This window comes from Pan troglodytes, chromosome 21 (assembly GCF_028858775.2).
Source record: "Pan troglodytes isolate AG18354 chromosome 21, NHGRI_mPanTro3-v2.0_pri, whole genome shotgun sequence".
Lineage (NCBI taxonomy): Eukaryota > Metazoa > Chordata > Mammalia > Primates > Hominidae > Pan > Pan troglodytes.
Window position 1 is genome coordinate 30,138,842 of NC_072419.2, and position 20,265 is coordinate 30,159,106.

The following is a 20,265-nucleotide window of genomic DNA, read 5'->3' on the forward strand; positions in this document are numbered from 1 at the left end:
TAGCTGAGAGAGACCATCTGCCCACAAAGGCCAGAATAGTTACTCTCTGGCTTCTTCAGAAAATTTTTTTGCCAAACCCTGGTTTAGGTGATTTAGGCAAGGTCTTGGTAGCATCTAGTCTGCCCGTGCCTCTCACACTGCATCCCCTGGGGGTGTGCATTCCTGCAAATCCTGCATTTTCAGGGGATTTCTGCATCCCTGGGGATTTGTAAGAGCGCAGATGCATTTTCCAAAGGTCAGAGGCCCTGAAGTTGGACATTTCTAAGATTCTTTCAGAAGATGCTGCTGCTCCAGATGCCAGGACAACTTTATAAGGGTGAGGCTAGAAGTCCTTCCTCTTCCCACCAACCTTCCACGAACCAGGAAAGGTGTGTGAGCCACCCCTTGAGAACAGAGGCCACATGTGCTGAGTGGGACCCAGAGGCCCTGTCTTGCTCAGTTGTGCACATTGGGTGTCCTGCAAGATCACAGACATTTTACCTCTGGCCACATGGGTCATCATCAGCCATGAGCATGGAGACAGCAGCTCAGACTTAGCTTGGTTGTGCCACCTGGAGCTGGCTTACGAGGTCTTAAGGGAGGGAGGACCCCACTGACACAGATGCAAATAGGCTGCCCTTCTGAGAGGAACTCCATCAACTGCTCAGCCCCCTCCCTCCAGAACATGGCACAGGAAGCTTCTGCAAATGCTGATGTTTAATGACCTATTCTACTTGAGGAATCTGGACAATGAGGATTTTCTAAAATGCCAAGTCATAAAACCTCAGACACTTGCAAAGTAAGAGAACAAATATGCACGGAGCTGCTCAGCCACTGATATGTCAACTCCTGGGAACAGCTGGTGTCCATGGGGGAGGGGGCAGCATGTGGCCAGGCATGTGAGTGGCTTCCACTCAGGAGAGCCTCTCTGAGCAGGTCTTGTTCAGGAGTTCAAAATATGTCTTCCAGGGCATGGTTTCAATAGTGAAGAAGCAGCTGAAGGTCTGAGGGAACAAACAGGAAGAGACAGTAGGGTGGGGTTTGGGGAGGTTCGGGAATCTTGTGGCATCTGCCCTCAACACAGGTTCCATCTCCACCTTGCCCATTCCTGGGGCCAGCAATTGTGCCATGTGGCTCTGGCCTTCAGGTCTAGCCTGAGCCTGAGGCCTATCCTGAACTACAACGTGATCTGAGGCTCCCTCCCTCCTTAGCCAGGGTCACTTGTGCCATGCCTCCTTCTCCAGCCCGTGCCCCTCAGGGGAACCCCAGGCTGTCCTGGTGTGATCCCTGCATCCAAGAGCAGCAGGAGAATGTTTTGTCCCAGTGGAAGCAGTTCCCAGACTTAGGTAATTAGTTACCTATTTGTTAATCTTACAATAAGGGGGTTGACTAAGAATGGGAAGTTTTCCCAGAGCCAGGCTTTGCTTGGAGCTCATCCCCTAGAGCAGGTGCTGCAGCTCAGCGGGGCCTAGGAGCGAGGGCAGTGGGGCTTCTTCTCAGCCTCCACCACTTTTGGGTCTAGGGCATGGTAGGGAAACCCTGAGAAAAGTACCCACAGACATTGTCACCATTGTCTCCAGGCTCTTTCTCTATGAAGGCAGGGAAGAAGTGGGGAGGAAGACCAGAGAGAAGGTTCTGAAGGCCATGTGGCCCAGGTGCAGGCAGCTGCAATGGTGTCAGAGGGCAGAATCAGGAAACTCAGATTGGCCAGGGGCCTGAAAGTGAACCCCTTGGCTTAATGCCTCACTGGGCTTCCCACTAAGGCACAAGCAGGGCAGCCTGGTACAGCCTGCTGTGGGCTCACTTCCCTTTGTCCCTCGGAATGGCTTTGTCAGCTGCTCCTGTGACCACACCACACCCCATGCAGCATCCACAGCTGTGGACCTGAGGAAAGCTGATGCCCTGTCTTACGTTGTTCAGCTCCAGGCTTTCTTGAAAAGGGCAGTTGTCAATGTCATCTTCAAATTTCCTACATACGGTTTGGCGCAGTTGCAGATTCATGGAGAACACCATCTTACCTCGCCACTGTTGGAAAAAAGAAGATTAAAGTGGATGCACCGTCTTCCTGCCCCTAAGTAGCTACTAGTGAAGATGCCATTTGAGTAGGAGAGTCCCCAACACTTTACTGCATTTGAGAGCTTGCCCATGGGCCTGGCATCAGCTCACTGGAGGTGAAACCCAGGGGATCTTCTCTAGACTGAGGAGTTAAGAGCAAAAAGCAGGTGGGCATGGTGGGTCTGGGGAGGATGCAGGCTGAGTCAGACCCCACTAACACATTCTCCACCTCCACCCACCCCCATTTCCCACGGTGAGACTCCAGCTTCACTCTCAGTAGGCATCTGATCTTGCAGCTGCATTCCCAGAGGACAGAGCCACATGTCCGGGAGGGTGTTGGATCTCCAAGAGTTTTCAGGGTAACTTCAGCCCTGGGACAGAGGGAGCCTCATCTACAGTGTGTTGTCAAACCTTCCAAGTGACCTCCAGCAAGAAGAATGACACACAGCGCTCCCACTACACACAGGCACACACCCTGGGAAAATGGCTTCAAGAAATACCATCTGCCCTATTGCAAAGTGCATGCTGAAGTTCTCCTTGCCCTCCTTCCCACTCCATTCTATTTAATTCCACTCCATAGCCTCCCTCCCACCCATCTATTCTTCCCAGCCCCCAAACTGATGCTGGGATTGCCATATCCAGGAAGCCATGTGGAAAGCTTTTAGGACTTACTGTCATTTAGGACTTATAGACCATAGTAAGGAGCTTAGATTTTATTCTAAAGGTATTAAGAATGGAGGCTTACACTGAGGTCTTGGAGAATCAAGCAAAGCACTGGGAAAGCAGAAGCATGAGGCCTGGCCAATCTCAATCTCTGAGACTTCCAAGGTTCCAGCATTAATGTTAGCAGACACCATTACTGGACCAGATGCCCCTCTGAGGGTTGCATCAGGCTTTTAATTCTCCCGAGAGGAGGCAGCAAATGAGCTAGGAGGAAAATTCCTCTGTACCAGCATTGGAATCCTGAGGATGGCAGTGAAGAATCCACCCCAGGAGGCAGAGAACCAGCCAGGGCCTTGCACAGAGTCTTTCCAGAGCTTAAGCTCTGTGCGGTACTAGAGTCCCTCTGCCCTTCTTTCAGGCTCTTGGTGCCGAGAAAGGAAGAGCAATGCTCCTTCTCTCTCTAAACCAGAAGTTCTCCACTAGGAGGGCATTTTACTTGTTCATGCCTGAAGCCCAGATGAACTGTGCATTCCTGACCACATTTAATGATTTCATCAAAAAGGCAAGCATTTTAGGATGAAGGTCCATTGAGGAAGAGTGTAAATTAAGTGCAGACAGAGCAAGGAGCCCAGAGAAGGTGGAGATCAGAGAACTAACCTTTCACAGTGGCCTCTCAGGGCTGATGGTGTTCTTTATTGCCCTCGAATTCTCACTGTTCTCTCTCTGTCTGCCTGTCTCTCTCTCTCTCTGTCTCTCTCTCTCTCTCTGTGTGTGTGTGTGTGTGTGTGTGTGTGTGTGTCCTTGCTTTTCCATTTTCATTTTATGACCTGGAAATATTTATCAGTCTCTTTGGTTATTTTCTCTTCTTGTCAGCTTCATCTCCTTAGAAGTCCTTATTTTGAAGTCACTCTTCAGTTATACAATGTCATAAAAATCATGAAGATTGAAAAATATATTTTGCATGTGAATAGACATTTACCTAATTTAAAAAAAAATTTAAGTTCAATGTTTTCCAAAACTAAAACTACCGTAATTGGTTGTGGACTACCCGACTATGGACTGCTGATGGTGAACCAAGTCTCCTAGACTAGACACCTTGGTCCCTCACTTAGGGGCAGATGGAGAAGGACAGGCCAGAAGAGGATGTGGTCACCAACCTTTCTGTCCATGCTATCCTCCCTCCATGGACTCAGGACGCGCAACAGCCTGTAGGCGTGCTCCTCCTTGCTCTGCATGTTGAAAGTGTTCAAGGCAAACTCCACTGTGGTGAGGAACATAGGATCCTGGACTATTTTATTATTACCACCCATTTCCTCTTCAGAACACCAGGCATAAGTCACCAGGAGCTGGAAGCCCATGAGAAGCAGTGACAGTGCCCAGGGCAGAGCCTTCCTCCTCTGCGGACTCGACATGATGCAGGCTCCAGCAGCCCTTGCCTTTGCCCTTCAGATCCCTGGTGTCCACTGGAGCCTTCCAGGGCTCAGGTCTGGCCTTTAAATTCACCTGCTGGGGCAGAAACTCCTCCCTCCAGGCCTCACCTCTGCAGTTACACCCTGTCTCTCCCATACGTGGCCTCCCTTCTTCCAAAGGCATTTAAATCATCTCCTGTTTAGGGGAGAGGAACAGCACCCAGGCAGGTGGGTTGGAAAAGACTAGCAATGGGAAAGAGAGTTCCCTGGACATGAGGCCCAGCCCCAGCTTCCCAAGCACCTCCGCAGGCTAAAGGAGACCTCCACTGGGCGCCCCAGAGTCAGAGCCCGGCACAGGAACACAAGTGTGAGAGGTATGAGTGGAAGGTGAGCCCTGGACTCAGCAGTGGGGGTGGGCTGGGAGGGGGAGGATATGTGGAAAGGCAGAGACGAAAGGATGGAAAGGGATGACAGTGGATGCTATCGTGGGTGAGCAGGTACAGCGCCCCGAGAAAGCACTGGGCCTGTTGAGAGAGAGGCAGGGAGCCCGGGAGGACTGGCACGATGTCCTGCAGGTGTCTGCTCCCCCGAGGGTCTCGGGAGGGGGGCACCAGCCTGGGGGTCGTGGGCAGAGGTTGAGGAAACCAAGAGCAGGAGCCCCCAACCCTGAATGCAGCTTCCCAGCCCAGGGACGCGCTGCCAAGTGCTGGTACTAGGGGCCTGGCTAGTTATGGCTGCCCGTATTCCTCAAAGGTGTTTCCAGGACGGGTGGCCGCTTGCAATTGGAGCAGTGGAGAACCAGAAAGACGAAGATGCCCTCAGGGATGGCTGAAGTGCACCCATTAGGTTGTCACGGGTTCCCTCCTGTGGCCACAGCCGGCACAGCGCTCTGCGGCACACTTTGTGGGTGGAGATTCTGAGTTCTCGACCAACACCCACATAGCCTCCAACTCCAACCGCAAATGGGGCTCTCAAAAGACTGAATAATGCACTCTTCACAGACCAGACTTAAGCTTTGTCCCTGTGAAATATGCCTTTGATGTTTATCCGTAGCTCCTTGTAAACTTCAGAAGCAACCAGCATCCCCTGAAGTCACGTTAAAAAGCAAGTTCCTAGTTTCCCCACCCAAAGATTCTGACCCAGTAGCTGTGAGCAGGGCCAGGGAACCTACATTTCTCACCAGCTTCCAGAGGATGGTTGTGTTCCCGGTCTCAGAACCACACTTTGAGTGGTGCAGGTTCAGAATACTTCCTGGGAAGTGCATACAGACCAAACCACATATGAGAAGTAACTCAGCTTGAGGGGCATGGAGGTCAGGGGATGAGAATGGCTTTTGTGGGGCAGGCAGGATGGGGGACAGGCTTAGACAGCATGCCTGGTGATAAAGAATAAGAGTTTGTTTCTAGACCCTGTTTGCAAAGAAAAAGCAACTCAATGTGACAATTCCAGGAAAGCAGCCAGATGTGCCAAAAACATCACCCAAGGAGTCTGTATCCTTTCTCTGATGGCATTGAGTTCACTGGAACTGCAGCTGAAGCGTAACTAATGTGGTTTCTTAGCTGGAGAGTGATGGTGCACGTGGGGGTAGGAAGGGGGTGTCAGTGAGGGCGGAAATGTGGGTTTTGGGATGAGCAGGCCATAAGGTGCTGTGAGAACTAGAATCCTGATGCCTGGAATAGGTTGCGAGTGTCCTGAGCGAGGCCTGCAATGCCCATGGAGGTCACTCTCACCTTGTAAGTTCAGCGGCTGACAAACTTGGGGCATCCTGCCAATTGCCAGTGGCTCCCTCACCATTCTGAGGTCAGATACCCACATGTGCTCCAAGGGAGTGCCCACACTCACTCTTACATGAGCAGTGGTTTAGGGTCCTGGGCACCAGCTCTGTCCTCACTGTGCAGCCAAGGAGGGGACGGGGATCCCCACACCCAGATGTGAGACCACGGGTGTACAGACACCATGGACCCTTACAAGTGTGTCTGTTTTCTTGTCGAATCCCCAGTGGCCTGGGATGGCCTCACTTCCCAGGTGGAGAGAGACGGGAATATCAAGACATAGCCAGGTAAAGAGAAATACCTTTCTCCAGGTATTTCTCTCCAGGTATGTGGGCTCCAGGCTGAGGAGCCCCGAAGACGTGGGTCAACATGTTGCCGAGGCCAGAGTGAAACCGGACGGCCCGGAGGGGCTGGCTGGCCAGCCCACAGGCACAGCTCACAGCTCTCTGCAGGGCTATCCCCAGGTCTCAGGTCTGGGAGGCTTTCTCTCGAGTCCCCTTGCAAGAATTCTGTCTCACTCAGCTTCTTCCTGGGCACTCGTTGGCCTGTGTGTCTCTGGGGCCACCGGGACTTGTCTGGTGCCCTCGTTGTGTTGCTGGCACTGGCACCGAACACCCATGTGGTCTCATAGGAAGGTCCCAGTAACTCCTCACTGAAATGGACCTGCTTTTCCAGAAACGAGGCCCTGTATTTCTGAACGCATTCCTTTGAATGATTAGAGAATGCTGGCAATGACCAGGACCAAGCCACTGGCCCTTTTCTGTGAAGCTGAACATGAGGTGGTGGGCCAGGGGAAGCCCAGTGACTCTTCGGGGCACAGGACGCTCTCCCCAGCTCCCGCAGACCCTCCAGCTGAGTGCTCTCCCCGGGGTCGGACTCATGACCCTCACTGCCCGGCCTACTCAGCCACATGCTCTAAAGGTCCCGTGCGACCTTGCTCACTGCCTGTTTCAAGCTGGGCCAGGCTCAGCGGGGCCTGCCAGTTTCAGGATCGCCTGCTGGGCTTTGGGATCACTTCCTCGGGACCCTCCCCATTCCCCCTGCTTGGCATTTCCCTAGGAGACTCCCCAGACAAGCCAGCATTCCCAGGGGTTTCCCTGTGCTGGAAAACAAGGTGGTGTCCAGGAGATCAAAGGAAGACAGCAGGGGCAGGGAGGAGCCCGGGACTCAGAGCAGAGTGAGTGATCCAGTGATTGCTGTCATAGCAATCATCAAAGGGGCAGCTCGGGGCAGGGGGGTGAGCAGGGCTGGGTGGGGGTGCTGCCAGGGAATTCCAGAGCCCCCTCCACTCCTCCCTCCCCTCCTCCAGGTTTTCCACCTGGGGGGTTCTTCTTAGCTCAGTCTTCAGCTGACTTTGAGTTTTTATAATTTAAGGAATTAATCTCATATAGGCTTATGGCAAATTTAAACTGAGAAAGAGGAATAATTATTGAATTAAAAAATGACAAAAGGAGAAATAAAAATACAAACATTACCGGTAAATATAGAGGCCTAAATCAGGGGTCATTCGTACCACGTGCAAATCGGAAGGCCCATGGGCTGTTTCTTCTCCTTCCTGTGGGTCCAGCAGGTCCCTCACCCTGGCTAAGTCGGGGGTGCTGCCCTGGGCCCAGGAGCTTTGCTCTGAAGAGGAAGTGCTGCCCCAGTCACCCTCAGCAGCCCTCCTGTTTGCTGGCCTTTGCCAAACACACCTGCCTTCGCTCCTCAGTGGGCGTTTCCTCAGCTTCTGCTGTGCTCCCGACGGAAGCCTCTCCCATCCAACGCAGCCCATTGTTTTCTTTCATAAGTACTTTAGTTTTTAAAAAACTGTAAGTTAATTTAAATTTAAAACAGTACAAAAATGTCATAATACCACTTCTTTTTTATTTTTAAAATTTTCTGTAGAGATGGAGTCTCACTATGTTGCCCAAGATGTTCTCGAACTCCTGGCCTCAAGTGATCCTCATGCCTCAGCCTACAATTCCACTTTTACTAAGTGAAATGTAGGTTTCGACATAATAGAAACTCCAAATACCAGTGGCTTAAACAAGCTGGTGTTGCTTTCTCTCTCAGGATGCTGACAATGCTAGAATTCTTTCATAAGCCTCACTCCTGCTGGGCACTGCCTTAGGCGCTCATTGACTCATTTAAGCCTCACATAGTAACAGTTCAGCCAAAATGGTATATATCATTACATTTTACGTTTTTAACATTTTGCGTAAATAATGACTGTATGTCTTACCACTTTATGCCTTTACTGAAATCATATTTGTGAGCATCACCTGTGTTGACACTTGTCGCTCTAGCTCCTTCATTACCACTGTTTTGCTTTATTCACTGGGACCTTGACCTGAATGACTGTAGTTAATTAAGTCCTTCCTGATTTAATTGGGAATGGTGAAATAGGGTGGAGCTTATAGGGTCAGGTGCTTGTGATGAAAACTAACAGACTGTGGTTTATTAAAGCATTCTCTACTGACTTGATTTTACACTGGGTTGATTCCACTCATTTCCTCTTAAATTGGGGTTGCAACGGGCACCTTTGTCCTGGTTTTCATGTGCACAAGTATGACAGCTTCTCTAGGGTCAGCACCAGAAAGAAAATTGCAGACATATGAGATCACCTCCTTTCAGTTTTATTAGGGATAGCTGTGCTGATGATTTTCTTTTCTTTATTCTTTTTTGAGACGGAGGTCTCACTATGTTGCTTAGGCTGGTCTTGAACTCCTGGGCTCAAGTGATCCTCTCGCCTTGGCCTCCCAAAGTACGAGGATTACAGGCATGAGCCACCACGTGCGACCTGATTTCTTTCACCATATAGATTTTTCTTAAAAATTGAAGACGGTTTAATGTATCAATGTTTTGTTTAGGGTATGTGCTTTTGTAATTTTCATTTCAACAATCCTTTCCTATGCTCTTCTATGTTCTGTTTCACCATGTTCTTTCTTTTGCTTTTCACATTTAGGTGTGCGATCCAACTGGAGGCTAAGTATGTGTGGTGTAAGGTTGGAATCCCAGGATCGATCGTCTGCCCCACCACCTGCGTGCACAGCTGGCTTTTCCAGCATTGACGATGGAGCAGTTCATTCTCTACCCTCTGATTCCAACAGCATTTCTATCGTAGTCCCCTTTCCCCAAAAGGCTGGTTGCTTTTGAGCCTCTTTTCTATTGTACTGGCTGTATGAAGGAGGCACAGGCCTGAGCTAAGAAGGTCATTGTTTGATCTTGGCCAGGAAAGGAAGAAAAATTCTTGGGCACTTCCCAGACCTAGGCACACTTCCTGGGCCCTACCTGCTAGAATAGATGGGTCTGCTCCCTGGTTCTAGCCCCTGACTCCCTGCCACGCCCTCCCATCATCGGGCTGCTGCTTTGCACTAACATCCTCTCTTTGGGGCATATGGTCTGATTTTGGATCCCAGCTTTTCGGAAAAGCTTCATGTATTGGCCATGATTATTGATGCTACTGTTATCGTCACAAGCACCTCACCCTGCAAGCTCACCATGCCCTTCCTTCATTCTTTGGAAACATGAGATTTGTTCTTGAGGGCAGCTTGTCTTCCTGGGAAGTTGAAATTACCTTTTTGATGCAGACAAGCACTTGTCCTGAAGAGTAACGGGAGGAACCAGGTGTCTATCACTGAGAGGCGGGAGTGCAGAACTGGAGACAGGATAAGTGGGGCAATCTTGACTGATTGCAAGGAAATAGTACCGTTATTGGCTCCATTTGTAGAGGCTGGAGTCTTTAGATGACTTGTATGGTTTATAGACTCCACAGAAGGAGGCAAAGCAGTAGTTGAGGAGGTCTTTGGAGTTGGGCACATGTGAGTTCAGGTTTCATTTGCACCTTTTACTAGTTGCATTTCCTGGGGGCACATTTCTACTTTATGTGAGCTTCTGTTTCCACAACCGTGCAATTGGACTCTTGTGATTTCTCCTTCAAGGAGCTGTCATGAAGATGAATGGGGAGATGTATGGAAGGGACTGGCAGGAGGCCCAGCAGGACCAGGCCCTCAGGAGATGGTGTTTGTGCTGCTCATTCTCATCACCAGTTCTGGGGGGAACATCCCTCATGAGCCAGGCTTGTTGATGACAACCTTCTCAGCAGGCAAGTGGCAGAGGAGATGAGGAGGTACCCAAAAGTCCAAGCTCCCACCAGGGGTAGGCAGGCAAAAAGGAGGAGCAGAGGATTCTATGGCTTGTCAGCAATTACCAGGTTCTCTGGGACAGTGTAGACAGGGCACAGAAATGGGATTGCATTTTACTGTTTGGCTTTGAGTTTAGACTTTTGGTCCAAGTCAGGTTGGGATCAGAACTCAAGAGAGTATCTTCTGGATAATTAAATATAATGATTGTCTCTTCAAAAGGCTCTGACAACCAAACTTGAAAATGTTCCCAAGCTTCATTTTAAAGTGTTGAGATGCTTGGGCTCACGTCCTTGTGTTCTGCCTTGTAGCTGGGAAACCTGGTGCACCTCAGTATTCCTAAGCCCCCTTTCCTCACCTATGGTTTTGGATCAAGTTTAGCTGAGAGATCATATACAGTGACACTGTGTGACCCCTTACAGTATGATTTGACCGTTTGCTGTTAGAAGACCCGCTATCCCCCATCCTCACTCTAAAGTCAAAACAGCATCCGGGCTCCTCTTCTTCTCTATTGGGAGCAAGTTTTATTTTAAAATAAAATCAGGGATAAGTGCCAAATGTAATCATCAGCTGAGACCCTCCAAACCTTTCGTTCCAACCACTCTAATTTCTGTCACAATGGCCCCTTGTCACTGTGAGCCTTTCTGTGGAGGGTATTTGGGGCTGTCTTGCCTCTGACCACTTCATGCACACTGATCACAGTGTTCTCAATACTTTTCATTTTGACACTTTTGGGCAATGTTTACCTCTACTTCTTTGAAAACATTCTCTTTAGACTTGGCCAATTTGACAAACGTGTTCTTTCTGCCTTCTTTAGTGGTTGTCCAGGCATGGACAACGGCTGCTTTCTCCTGGAACTGATTCCATTCAGAGTCCTTTTGGCTTTCTTGCAATAGTTTTCCTTTGATTCAGCCAAATTTTCCACTTCTTCAATAAGTATTATTTAGAGATCAACCTCAAATCTCCAACACTGGCACTTATTTTGAAACCTTAAGCAGTAAACCCATGCCAGAGATAATACTTCCTTTTGGGGGACAAAAACCGATTCAGTCTATTTTCCACCTTCTTTACTTTTCCAGACACATCAGTGATTCTTGACACGTTAATGTCTTCCTTAAGCCTCACCACAATCCGTGTGATTTTAGGCTAAGGGATTAGATTTGGGATCTATTTCTCCAACATTCATATATAGTGGTTCAAGATAAAAGATAACCTATATCAATATTTAAATCTAAATGCCAAATATTGGAGGTGGGGTTGTACCCGGATGGGTCGATTGCCATCTTTCACATCAGAGGCCGGACACATATTCTCTGAAATAGGCAAATGCAGTTATTGTTGAGTAGACCTACGGTCTAGAGAAGTTGTGAGGTAAGATGCCAGGAGAACTGGAACATAGCAACCTGCTCTTTAGGACTGAAACAGAAGCTCGGAGCAGATGGACACTTGGATTTTTGTCTTAAGCTCATCTGCAATTTCTATCATGTGCAGACAGTACTTTGATAATAATAAAATAATGTTTTTTTGTTTTTGTTTTTTGTTTTTTGTTTTTTTTTAGCTTTTTTTGCATCCTCTTGAATTCAGAGTCTTTCAGGCCCAAAAGGGTGATGTGGGTTGGGGGCCAGGGGTAAGAGGATTGGGTTGGGTGAGAGGACTTGCTCCTTAGGGGGTGCTCCACCATGGACACTCAGATGAGAAGCAGGTGGGAGGAGAGGAAAGCTCCTAGAAAATCCAGTGGGTCATGTGGGAAGTAATTTGTGGCACTTGTTTTTAGGTTTACCGGATTAAATGGTCTAAGATAATCATGGGGGATACTTCATCCACTGCCACACATTTCAAGAGCTTAAGGCTAGAGTCTTTGAAGTCAAATTCTAGGCTGCAGAATGTGCCTGCAGGGCTCCCCAGCCTGTACCCCATCTCTGTGTTCCCCACTCTGTTTCAGGATATTTTTCTACAGGGCTTGCACATTCTCATGAGATTGCAAGATTGCTTCAGAAAAACTGAATTCACAGCAATGCTTACTCACCCTGGTTTGCATACACACATACACATGCACGCACACACACACACACACACCCCCAAAAAAACAAAACATAAACAACAAAGACTTTTTGGAGGAACTTTAGAGCACTAAACTCAGCCCTGGGTCAAGTGGGCTCTTCCCCAGAGCCTTTTGTATTTTACTTTGTCCTTAGAAGGGTATCAGAGTCCTGGAAGTGCGGCTGGCCTCCATGTTGGCTTGGGTCCTGGAAGAGACTGACAAAGGCTATTTGGCAACAGAGAGACCATAGAGCCCTAGAGGATTCAAGCTTAAATCCTCCAACTACAAATTATAAATTATTAATACTTCCAGTGGACTTGTTTGTCTTTCCTTGCCAGAACCAACAATTCTCAAATCTGACTGCCCATCTAAGCCACTTGGGGAGCTTAATCTATAGATGTTTATATGAATTCTGAAGCCTTACCTCAAGGACTCAGTGTCCGCAGTGAGGCCTGGGAACCGGATCTTTAACAGCCATGGCACCTTCTGCAGGCTGGCCTTCGGTAACCACTGAGTGGTTGATCCAAAGGTCTTTCTGAGCTCTCCTGGCCCAGGATCCTCTGATTCAATGAATGCATCCCTAGCAAGGGCAACACAGAGCAGGGCTTCAGTCACTTACTGCATTCACACCTGCCCATCAGCGCATTCTGCCTGCACCTTGCCTCTCCCAAGCTCTGGTTGCTTCTGAGAACTGAAAGCGCTCCTCTCACTGGAAGAGCCCAGCACTGGTCCTGGCTCTCACTGGGACTCCTTTGGATCCCAGATCAGCGGGACCCTGCAGGAAGACAGTGGGGTCTATTGCCTGGGGGTAAATCTGTGCTGCAAACCCTGATGGTTTCCACTAGAAGGCCCTGCCTGTTCCAATCTTGGTAATGGGTAATGACCTTGCCCTTCAGGAAATTCTTTCTGGCATAAAATGAGACTTCTGTGCCTGTGACTACTGAAAAGGATGTGACAGATGCAAGAAATACTCTGAGGGAAAAAGTAATTTAACCTAATGTAAAGGGTTTTTCAGTGGTAAAATGTACATAATAAAAAACTTACCATTTTAACCATTTTAAAGTTTATACTTCAGTGGCATTAAGTACATTCACATTGTTGAGCCGCCATCACCAGCATCCATCTGGAGCATTTTCATCTTCCCAAACTGAAGCTCTGTCCCATTAAACAATAAGTACCGTTATCCTTACCCCCAGCCCCTGGAAACCACGATTCTACTTTTTGTCACTATAAATTTGACTATTCGAGTTACCTCATATGTATGAAATCAGACAGTATTTATTTTTTTGTGACTGGCATATTTCACTTAGCATAATGTCTTCAAGGTCCATTCATGTTGCAGCAAATGTCAGGATTTCCTTCCTTTATAGGGCTAAATAATATTCTGTTGTATGTGTATAGTATGTTCTGTAAATCCACTCATCATCCATCAATAAACGCTTGAGTTGGTTCCACCTTTTGGCTATGGACATGGATGTGCAAATATTATGTTTGAGTCCCTGCTTTCGCTTCTTTTGGGTATATATCCAGAAGTAGAATTTGAATCAAACAGTAATTCTATTTTTATTTTTATTTTTATTATACTTTAAGTTCTAGGGCACATGTGCACAACGTGCAAGTTGGTTACATAGGTATACATGTGCCATGTTGGTTTGCTGATGGGTTTTTGGATCACATCAATTCGACATTTACATTAGGTATTTCTCCTAATGCTATCCCTCCCCCAGTCCCCCACCCCCTGACAGACCCTGGAGTGTAATGTTCCCCACCCTATGTCCATGTGTTCTCATTGTTCAACTCCCACCTATGAGTAAGAACATATGGTATTTGCTTTTCTGTCCTTGTGATAGTTTGCTGAGAATGATGGTTTCCAGTTTCATCCATGTCCCTACAAAGGACATGAACTCATCCATTTTTATGGCTGCATAGTATTCCATGGTGTATATGTGCCACATTTTTTAAATCAGTCTATCATTGGTGGACATTTGGGTTGGTTCCAAGTCTTTCTATTGTGAATAGTGCCACAATTAACATACGTGTGCATGTGTCTTTATAACTAGCATGATTTATAATCCTTTGGGTATATACCCAGTAATGGGATTGCTGGGTCAAATGGTATTTCTAGTTCTAGATCCTTGAAGAATCACTGCACTGTCTTCCACAATTGTTGAACTAATTTACACCCCCACCAACAATGTAAAAGCGTTCCTATTTCTCCACATCCTCTCCAGCATCTGTTGTTTCCTGACATTTTCATGATCACCATTCTAACTGGTGTGAGATAGTATCTCATTGTGGTTTTGATTTGCAATTCTCTGATGACCAGTGATGATGAGCATTTTTCCATGTGTCTGTTGGATGCATAAATGTCTTCTTTTGAGAAGTGTCTGTTCATATCCTTTGCCCACTTTTTGATGGGGTTCTTTGCTTTTTTGATTGTAAATTTGTCTAAGTTCTTTGCAGATTCTGGACTTTAGCCCTTTGTCAGATGGGTAGATTGCAAAAATTTTCTCCCATTCTGTAGGTTGCCTGTTCACTCTGATGATAGTTTCTTTTGCTGTGCAGAAGCTCTTTAGTTTAATTAGATCCCATTTGTCTATTTTGGCTTTTGTTGCCATTGCTTTTGGTGTTTTAGTCATGAAGTCTTTTCCCATGCCTAAGTCCTGAATGGTATTGCCTAGGTTTTCTTCTAGGGCTTTTATGGTTTTAGGTCTAACAATTAAGTCTTTAATCCATCTTGAGTTAATTTTTGTATAAGGTATAAGGAAGGGATCCAGTTTCAGCTTTCTATATATGGCTAGCCAGTTTTCCCAGCACCATTTATTAAATAGGGAATCCTTTCCCCATTTCTTGTTTTTGTCAGGTTTGTCAAAGATCAGATGGTTGTAGATGTGTGGTGTTATTTCTGAGGCCTCTATTCTGTTCCCCTGGTCTATATGTTTTGGTACCAGTACCATGCTGTTTAGGTTACTGTAGCCTTGTAGTATAGTTTGAAGTCAGGTAACACAATGCTTCCAGCTTTGATGTTTTTGCTTAGGATTGTCTTGGCAATGCGGGCTCTTTTTTGGTTCCATATAAACTTTAAAGTAGTTTTTTTCCAATTCTGTGAAGAAAGTCATTGGTAGCTTGATGGGGATGGCATTGAATCTATAAATTACCTTGGGCAGTATGGCCATTTTCATGATATTGATTCTTCCTACCCATGAGCATGGAATGTTCTTCCATTTGTTTGTATCCTCTTTTATTTCATTGAGCAGTGGTTTGTAGTTCTCCTTGAAGAGGTCCTTCACGTCCCTTGTAAATTGGATTCCTAGGTATTTTATTCTCTTTTTAGCAATTGTGAATGGTAGTTCACTCATGACTTGGCTCTCTGTTTGTCTGTTATTGGTATATGGGAATGCTTGTGATTTTTGCACATTGATTTTTGTTTCCTGAGACTTTGCAGAAGTTGCTCATCAGCTTAAGTTGCTCATCAGCTTTTGGGCTGAGATGATGGGGTTTTCTAAATGTACAATCATGTCATCTGCAAACAGGGACAATTTGACTTCCTCATTTCCTAATTGAATACCCTTTATTTCTTTCTCTTGCCTGATTGCCCTGGCCAGAACTTCCAACACTATGTTGAATAGGAGTAGTGAGAGAGGGCATCCTTGCCTTGTGTCAGTTTTCAAAGGGAATGCTTCCAGTGTTTGCCCATTGATTATGATATTGGCCATGGGTTTGTCATAAAGAGCTCTTATTATTTTGAGATAGATTCCATCAATACCTAGTTTATTGAGAGTTTTTAGCATGAAGTGCTGTTGAATTTTGTTGAAGGCCTTTTCTGCATCTATTGAGATAATCATGTGGTTTTTGTCATTAGTTCTGTTTATGTGATGGATTACGTTTATTGATTTGCATATGTTGAACCAGCCTTGCATCCCAGGGATGAAGCCAACTTGATCTTGGTGGATAAGCTTTTTGATGTGCTGCTGGATTCAGTTTGCCAGTATTTTCTTGAGGATTTTTGCATCGATGTTCATCAGGGTTATTGGTCTAAAATTCTCTTTTTTTTGTTGTGTCTCTGCCAGGCTTTGGTATCAGGATGATGCTGGCTTCATAAAATGAGTTAGGGAGGATTCCCTCTTTTTCTATTGATAGGAATAGTTTCAGAAGGAATGGTACCAGCTCCTCTTTGTACCTCTGGTAGAACTCAGCTGTGAATCCATCTGGTTCTGAACTTTTTTGGTTGGTAGGCTATTAATTATTGCCTCAATTTCAGAACCCGTTATTAGTCTATTTGGAGATTCAACTTCTTCCTGGTTTAGACTTAGGAGGGTGTATGTGTCCAGGAATGTATCCATTTCTTCTAGATTTTCTAGTTGATTTGCATAGAGGTATTTATAGTATTCTCTGATGGTAGTTTGTATTTCCATGGGATCAGTGGTGATATCCCCTTTACCATTTTTTATAGCATCTATTTGATTCTTCTCTCTGTTTTTCTTTATTAGCCTTGCTAGCAGTCTATCAATTTTGTTGATATTTAAAAAAAAAACAGCTCCTGGATTCATTGATTTTTTGAAGGGATTTTTGTGTCTCTATCTCCTTCATTTCTCCTCTGATCTTAGTTATTTCTTGCCTTCTGCTAGCTTTTGAATTTGTTTGCTCTTGCTTTTCTAGTTCTTTTACTTGTGATGTTAGGGTATCATTTTTAGATCTTTCCTGCTTTCTCTAGTGGGCATTTAGTGCTGTAAATTTCCCTCTACACACTGCTTTAAATATGTCCCAGAGATTCTGGTACGTTGTGTCTTTGTTCTCATTGGTTTCAAAGAACATCTTTATTTCTGCCTTCATTTCGTTATTTACTCAGTAGTCATTCAGGAGCAGGTTGTTCAGTTTCCATGTAGTTGTGTGGTTTTGAGTGAGTTTCTTAATCCTGAGTTCTAATTTGATTGCACTGTGGTGTGAGAGACAGTTTGTTGTGATTTCCGTTCTTTTACATTTGCTGAGGAGTGCTTTACTCCCAACTATATGGTCAATTTTGGAATAAGTGTGATGTGGTGCTGAGGAGAATGTATATTCTGTTGATTTGAGGTGGAGAGTTCTGTAGATGTCTATTAGGTCTGCTTGGTGCAGAGCTGAGTTCAAATCCTGGATATCCTTGTTAACTTTCTGTCTCATTGATCTGTCTTATATTGACAGTGGGGTGTTAAAGTCTCCCATTATTTTTGTGTGGGAGTCTAAGTCTCTTTGTAGGTCTCTAAGGACTTGCTTTATGAATCTGGGTGCTCCTGTATTGGGTGCATGTATATTTAGGATAGTTAACTCTTTTTGTTGAATTGATCCTTTTACCATTATGTAATAGCCTTCTTTGTCTCTTTTGATCTTTGTTGGTTTAAAGTCTGTTTTATCAGAGACTAGGATTGCAACTCCTGCTTTTTTTTTTTTTTTTTTTTTTGCTTTCCCTTTGCTTGGTAGATCTTCCTTCACTCCTTTATTTTGAGCCTATGTGTGTCTCTGCATGTGAGAAGGGTCTCCTGAATACAGCACATTAGTGGGTCTTGACTCTTGATCCAATTTGCCAGTCTGTGTCTTTTTATTGGGGCATTTAGCCCATTTACATTTAAGGTTAATATTGTTATGTGTGAATTTGATCCATTATGATGTTAGCTGGTTATTTTGCATGTTAATTGATGCAGTTTCTTCCTAGCATTGATGGTCTTTACAATTTGGCATGTTTTTGCAGTGGCTGGTACCAGTTGTTCCTTTCCATGTTTTGTGCTTCCTTCAGGAGCTCTTGTAAGGCAGGCTTGGTGGTGACAAAATCTCTCAGCATTTGCTTGTCTGTAAAGGATTTTATTTCTCCTTCACTTATGAAGCTTAGTTTGGCTGGATATGAAATTCTAGGTTGAAAATTCTTTTCTTTAAGAGTGTTGAATATTGGCTCCCACTTTCTTCTGGCTTGTAGGGTTTCTGCTGAGAGACCCACTGTTAGTCTGATGGGCTTCTCTTTGTGGGTAACCCAACCTTTCTCTCTGGCTGCCCTTAACATTTTTTCCTTCATTTCAACCTTGGTGAATCTGACAATTGGGTTGCTCTTCTCGAGGAGTATCTTTGTGGTGTTCTCTGTATTTCCTGAATTTGAATGTTGGCCTGCCTTTCTAGGTTGGGGAAGCTCTCCTGTATAATATGCTGAAGAGTGTTTTCTAAATTGGTTCCATTCTCCCCGTCACTTTCAGGTACACCAATCAAATGTAGATTTGGTCTTTTCACATAGTCCCATATTTCTTGGAGGTTTTGTTCATTTCTTTTCACTCTTTTTTCTCTAATCTTGTCTTCTCATTTTATTTTATTAATTTGATCTTCAATCACTGATATCCTTTCTTCCACTTAATCGAATCAGCTATTGAAGCTTTTGCATGTGTCATGAAGTTCTCGTGCTGTGGTTTTCAGCTCCATCAGGTCATTTAAGGTCTTCTCTACACTGTTTATTCTAGTTATCCATTTGTCTAACCTTTTTTTCAAAGTTTTTAGCTTCCTTGCAATGGGTTGAAACATGCTCCTTTAGCTCGGATAAGTTTGTTATTACCGACCTTCTGAAGCCAACTTCTGTCAACTTGTTAAACTCATTCTCCGTCCATTTTTGTTCTGTTGCTGACGAGGAGCTGCAATCCCTTGGAGGAGAAGAGGCGCTCTGGTTTTTGGAATTTTCAGCTTTTCTGCTCTGGTTTCTCCCCATCTTTGTGGTTTTATCTACCTTTGGTCTTCGATGTTGGTGATCTACAGATGGGGTTTTGGTGTAGATGTCCTTTTCATTGATGTTGATGCTATTCCTTTCTGTTTGTTAGTTTTCCTTCTAACAGGCCCCTCAGCTGCAGGTCTGTTGGAGTTTGCTGGAGGTCCACTCCAGACCGTGTTTGCCTAGGTATCACCAGCAGAGGCTGCAGAACAGCAAATATTGCAGAACAGCAAATATTGCTGCCTGATCCTTCCTCTGGAAGCTTCATCCCAGAAGGGCACCTACCTGTATGAGGTGTCTGTCGGCCCCTACTGGGAGGTGTCTCCCAGTCAGGCTACACGGGGATCAGGGACCCACTTGAGGGGGCAATCTGTCCATTCTCAGAGCTCGAACACTGTGCTGGAAGAACCACTGCTCTCTTCAGAACTGTCAGACAGGGACGTTTAAGTCTGCAGAAGTTTTCTGCTGCCTTTGGTTCAGTTATGCCCTGCCCACAGAGGTGGAGTCCAGAGAGGCAGTAGGCCTTGCTGAGCTGTGGTGGCCTCTGCCCAGTTTGAGCTTCCTGGCCACTTTGTTTACCTACTCAAGCCTCAGCAATGGCAGATGCCCCTCCCCCTGCCAGCTGCAGCCTCGCAGGTCAATCTCAAACTGTTGTGCTAGCAGTGAGCAAGGCTCTGTGGGTGTGGGACTCACCTAGCCAGGCATGGGAGGGAATCTCCTGGTCTGCCGGATGCTAAGACCATAGGAGAAGTGCATTATTTGGACAGGGGTGTACCATTCCTCCAGGTACAGTCTGTCATGGCTTCCCTTGGATAAGAAAGGGAAATCCCCTGACCCCTTGCGCTTCCTGGGTGAGGTGATACCCTATCCTGCTTCAGCTTGCTCTCCATGGGCTGCACCCCCTGTCCAACCAGTCCCAATGAGATGAACCAGGAATCTCAGTTGGAAATGCAGAAATCACCCATCTTTTGCGTCAATCTCGCTGGGAGCTGCAGACCAAAACTATTCGTATTCGGCCATCTTGGCAGCGACCAGTAATTCTATTTTTAATTATTTGAGGAACTATTGTAAGTTTTCCACAGTAGCTGCACCATTTTACATTCCCACCAGCAGTGAAGAAGAGTACTAATTTTTACACATCCTTAATTATAGCCACCTTCGTGGGTGCAACAGGGTATCTCACTATGGCCTTGATTTGTGTTTCCCTAATGATGAGTGATGTCGAGTATCTTTTCATGTGTGTACTGGCCATGCATGCATGTATCTTTGCAGAAATATCGATTCAAGCCTATTGCCCATCTTTGGTCATGTTGTTTGCTCTGTTTTTGTTGTCAAGTTGTAGGAGTTCCTTATATATTTTGGATACTAACCACTTGTCAGATATGTAATTTTGCAAATATTTTCTCCTTTTCTGTGGGTTGCCTTTTCATTCTGCTGATAGTGCTAGTGCCCTTTTTGATTTTATATTATTATTGATATGGTTGGCTCTGTGTCCCCACCCAAATCT

General features: G+C 45.8%; 1 protein-coding gene across 1 annotated transcript; it reads right to left on the bottom strand.

The window, feature by feature from the left end:
- Nucleotides 1–678: 678 nt before the first annotated feature.
- CST9 (cystatin 9) lies at nucleotides 679–4,162 on the bottom strand. The gene is made up of 2 exons (XM_525288.7): nucleotides 3,855–4,162; nucleotides 679–2,004 (listed from the first exon to the last, which is right to left on the bottom strand). Exons 1-2 carry the CDS (start codon nucleotides 4,107–4,109, stop codon nucleotides 1,780–1,782), a joined length of 480 nt encoding a protein of 159 aa, XP_525288.2. The 5' UTR covers nucleotides 4,110–4,162; the 3' UTR covers nucleotides 679–1,779.
- Nucleotides 4,163–20,265: the final 16,103 nt, after the last annotated feature.

Bases quoted from the DNA above. Each gene is read 5' to 3' on its own strand.
- CST9 (XM_525288.7), bottom strand. From the start codon at position 4,109: ATGTCGAGTCCGCAGAGGAGGAAGGCTCTGCCCTGGGCACTGTCACTG. The intron at 2,005-3,854 runs GTTGGTGACCAC...TTTTTCCAACAG, and splicing joins AGGATAGCATGGACAGAAAG to TGGCGAGGTAAGATGGTGTT.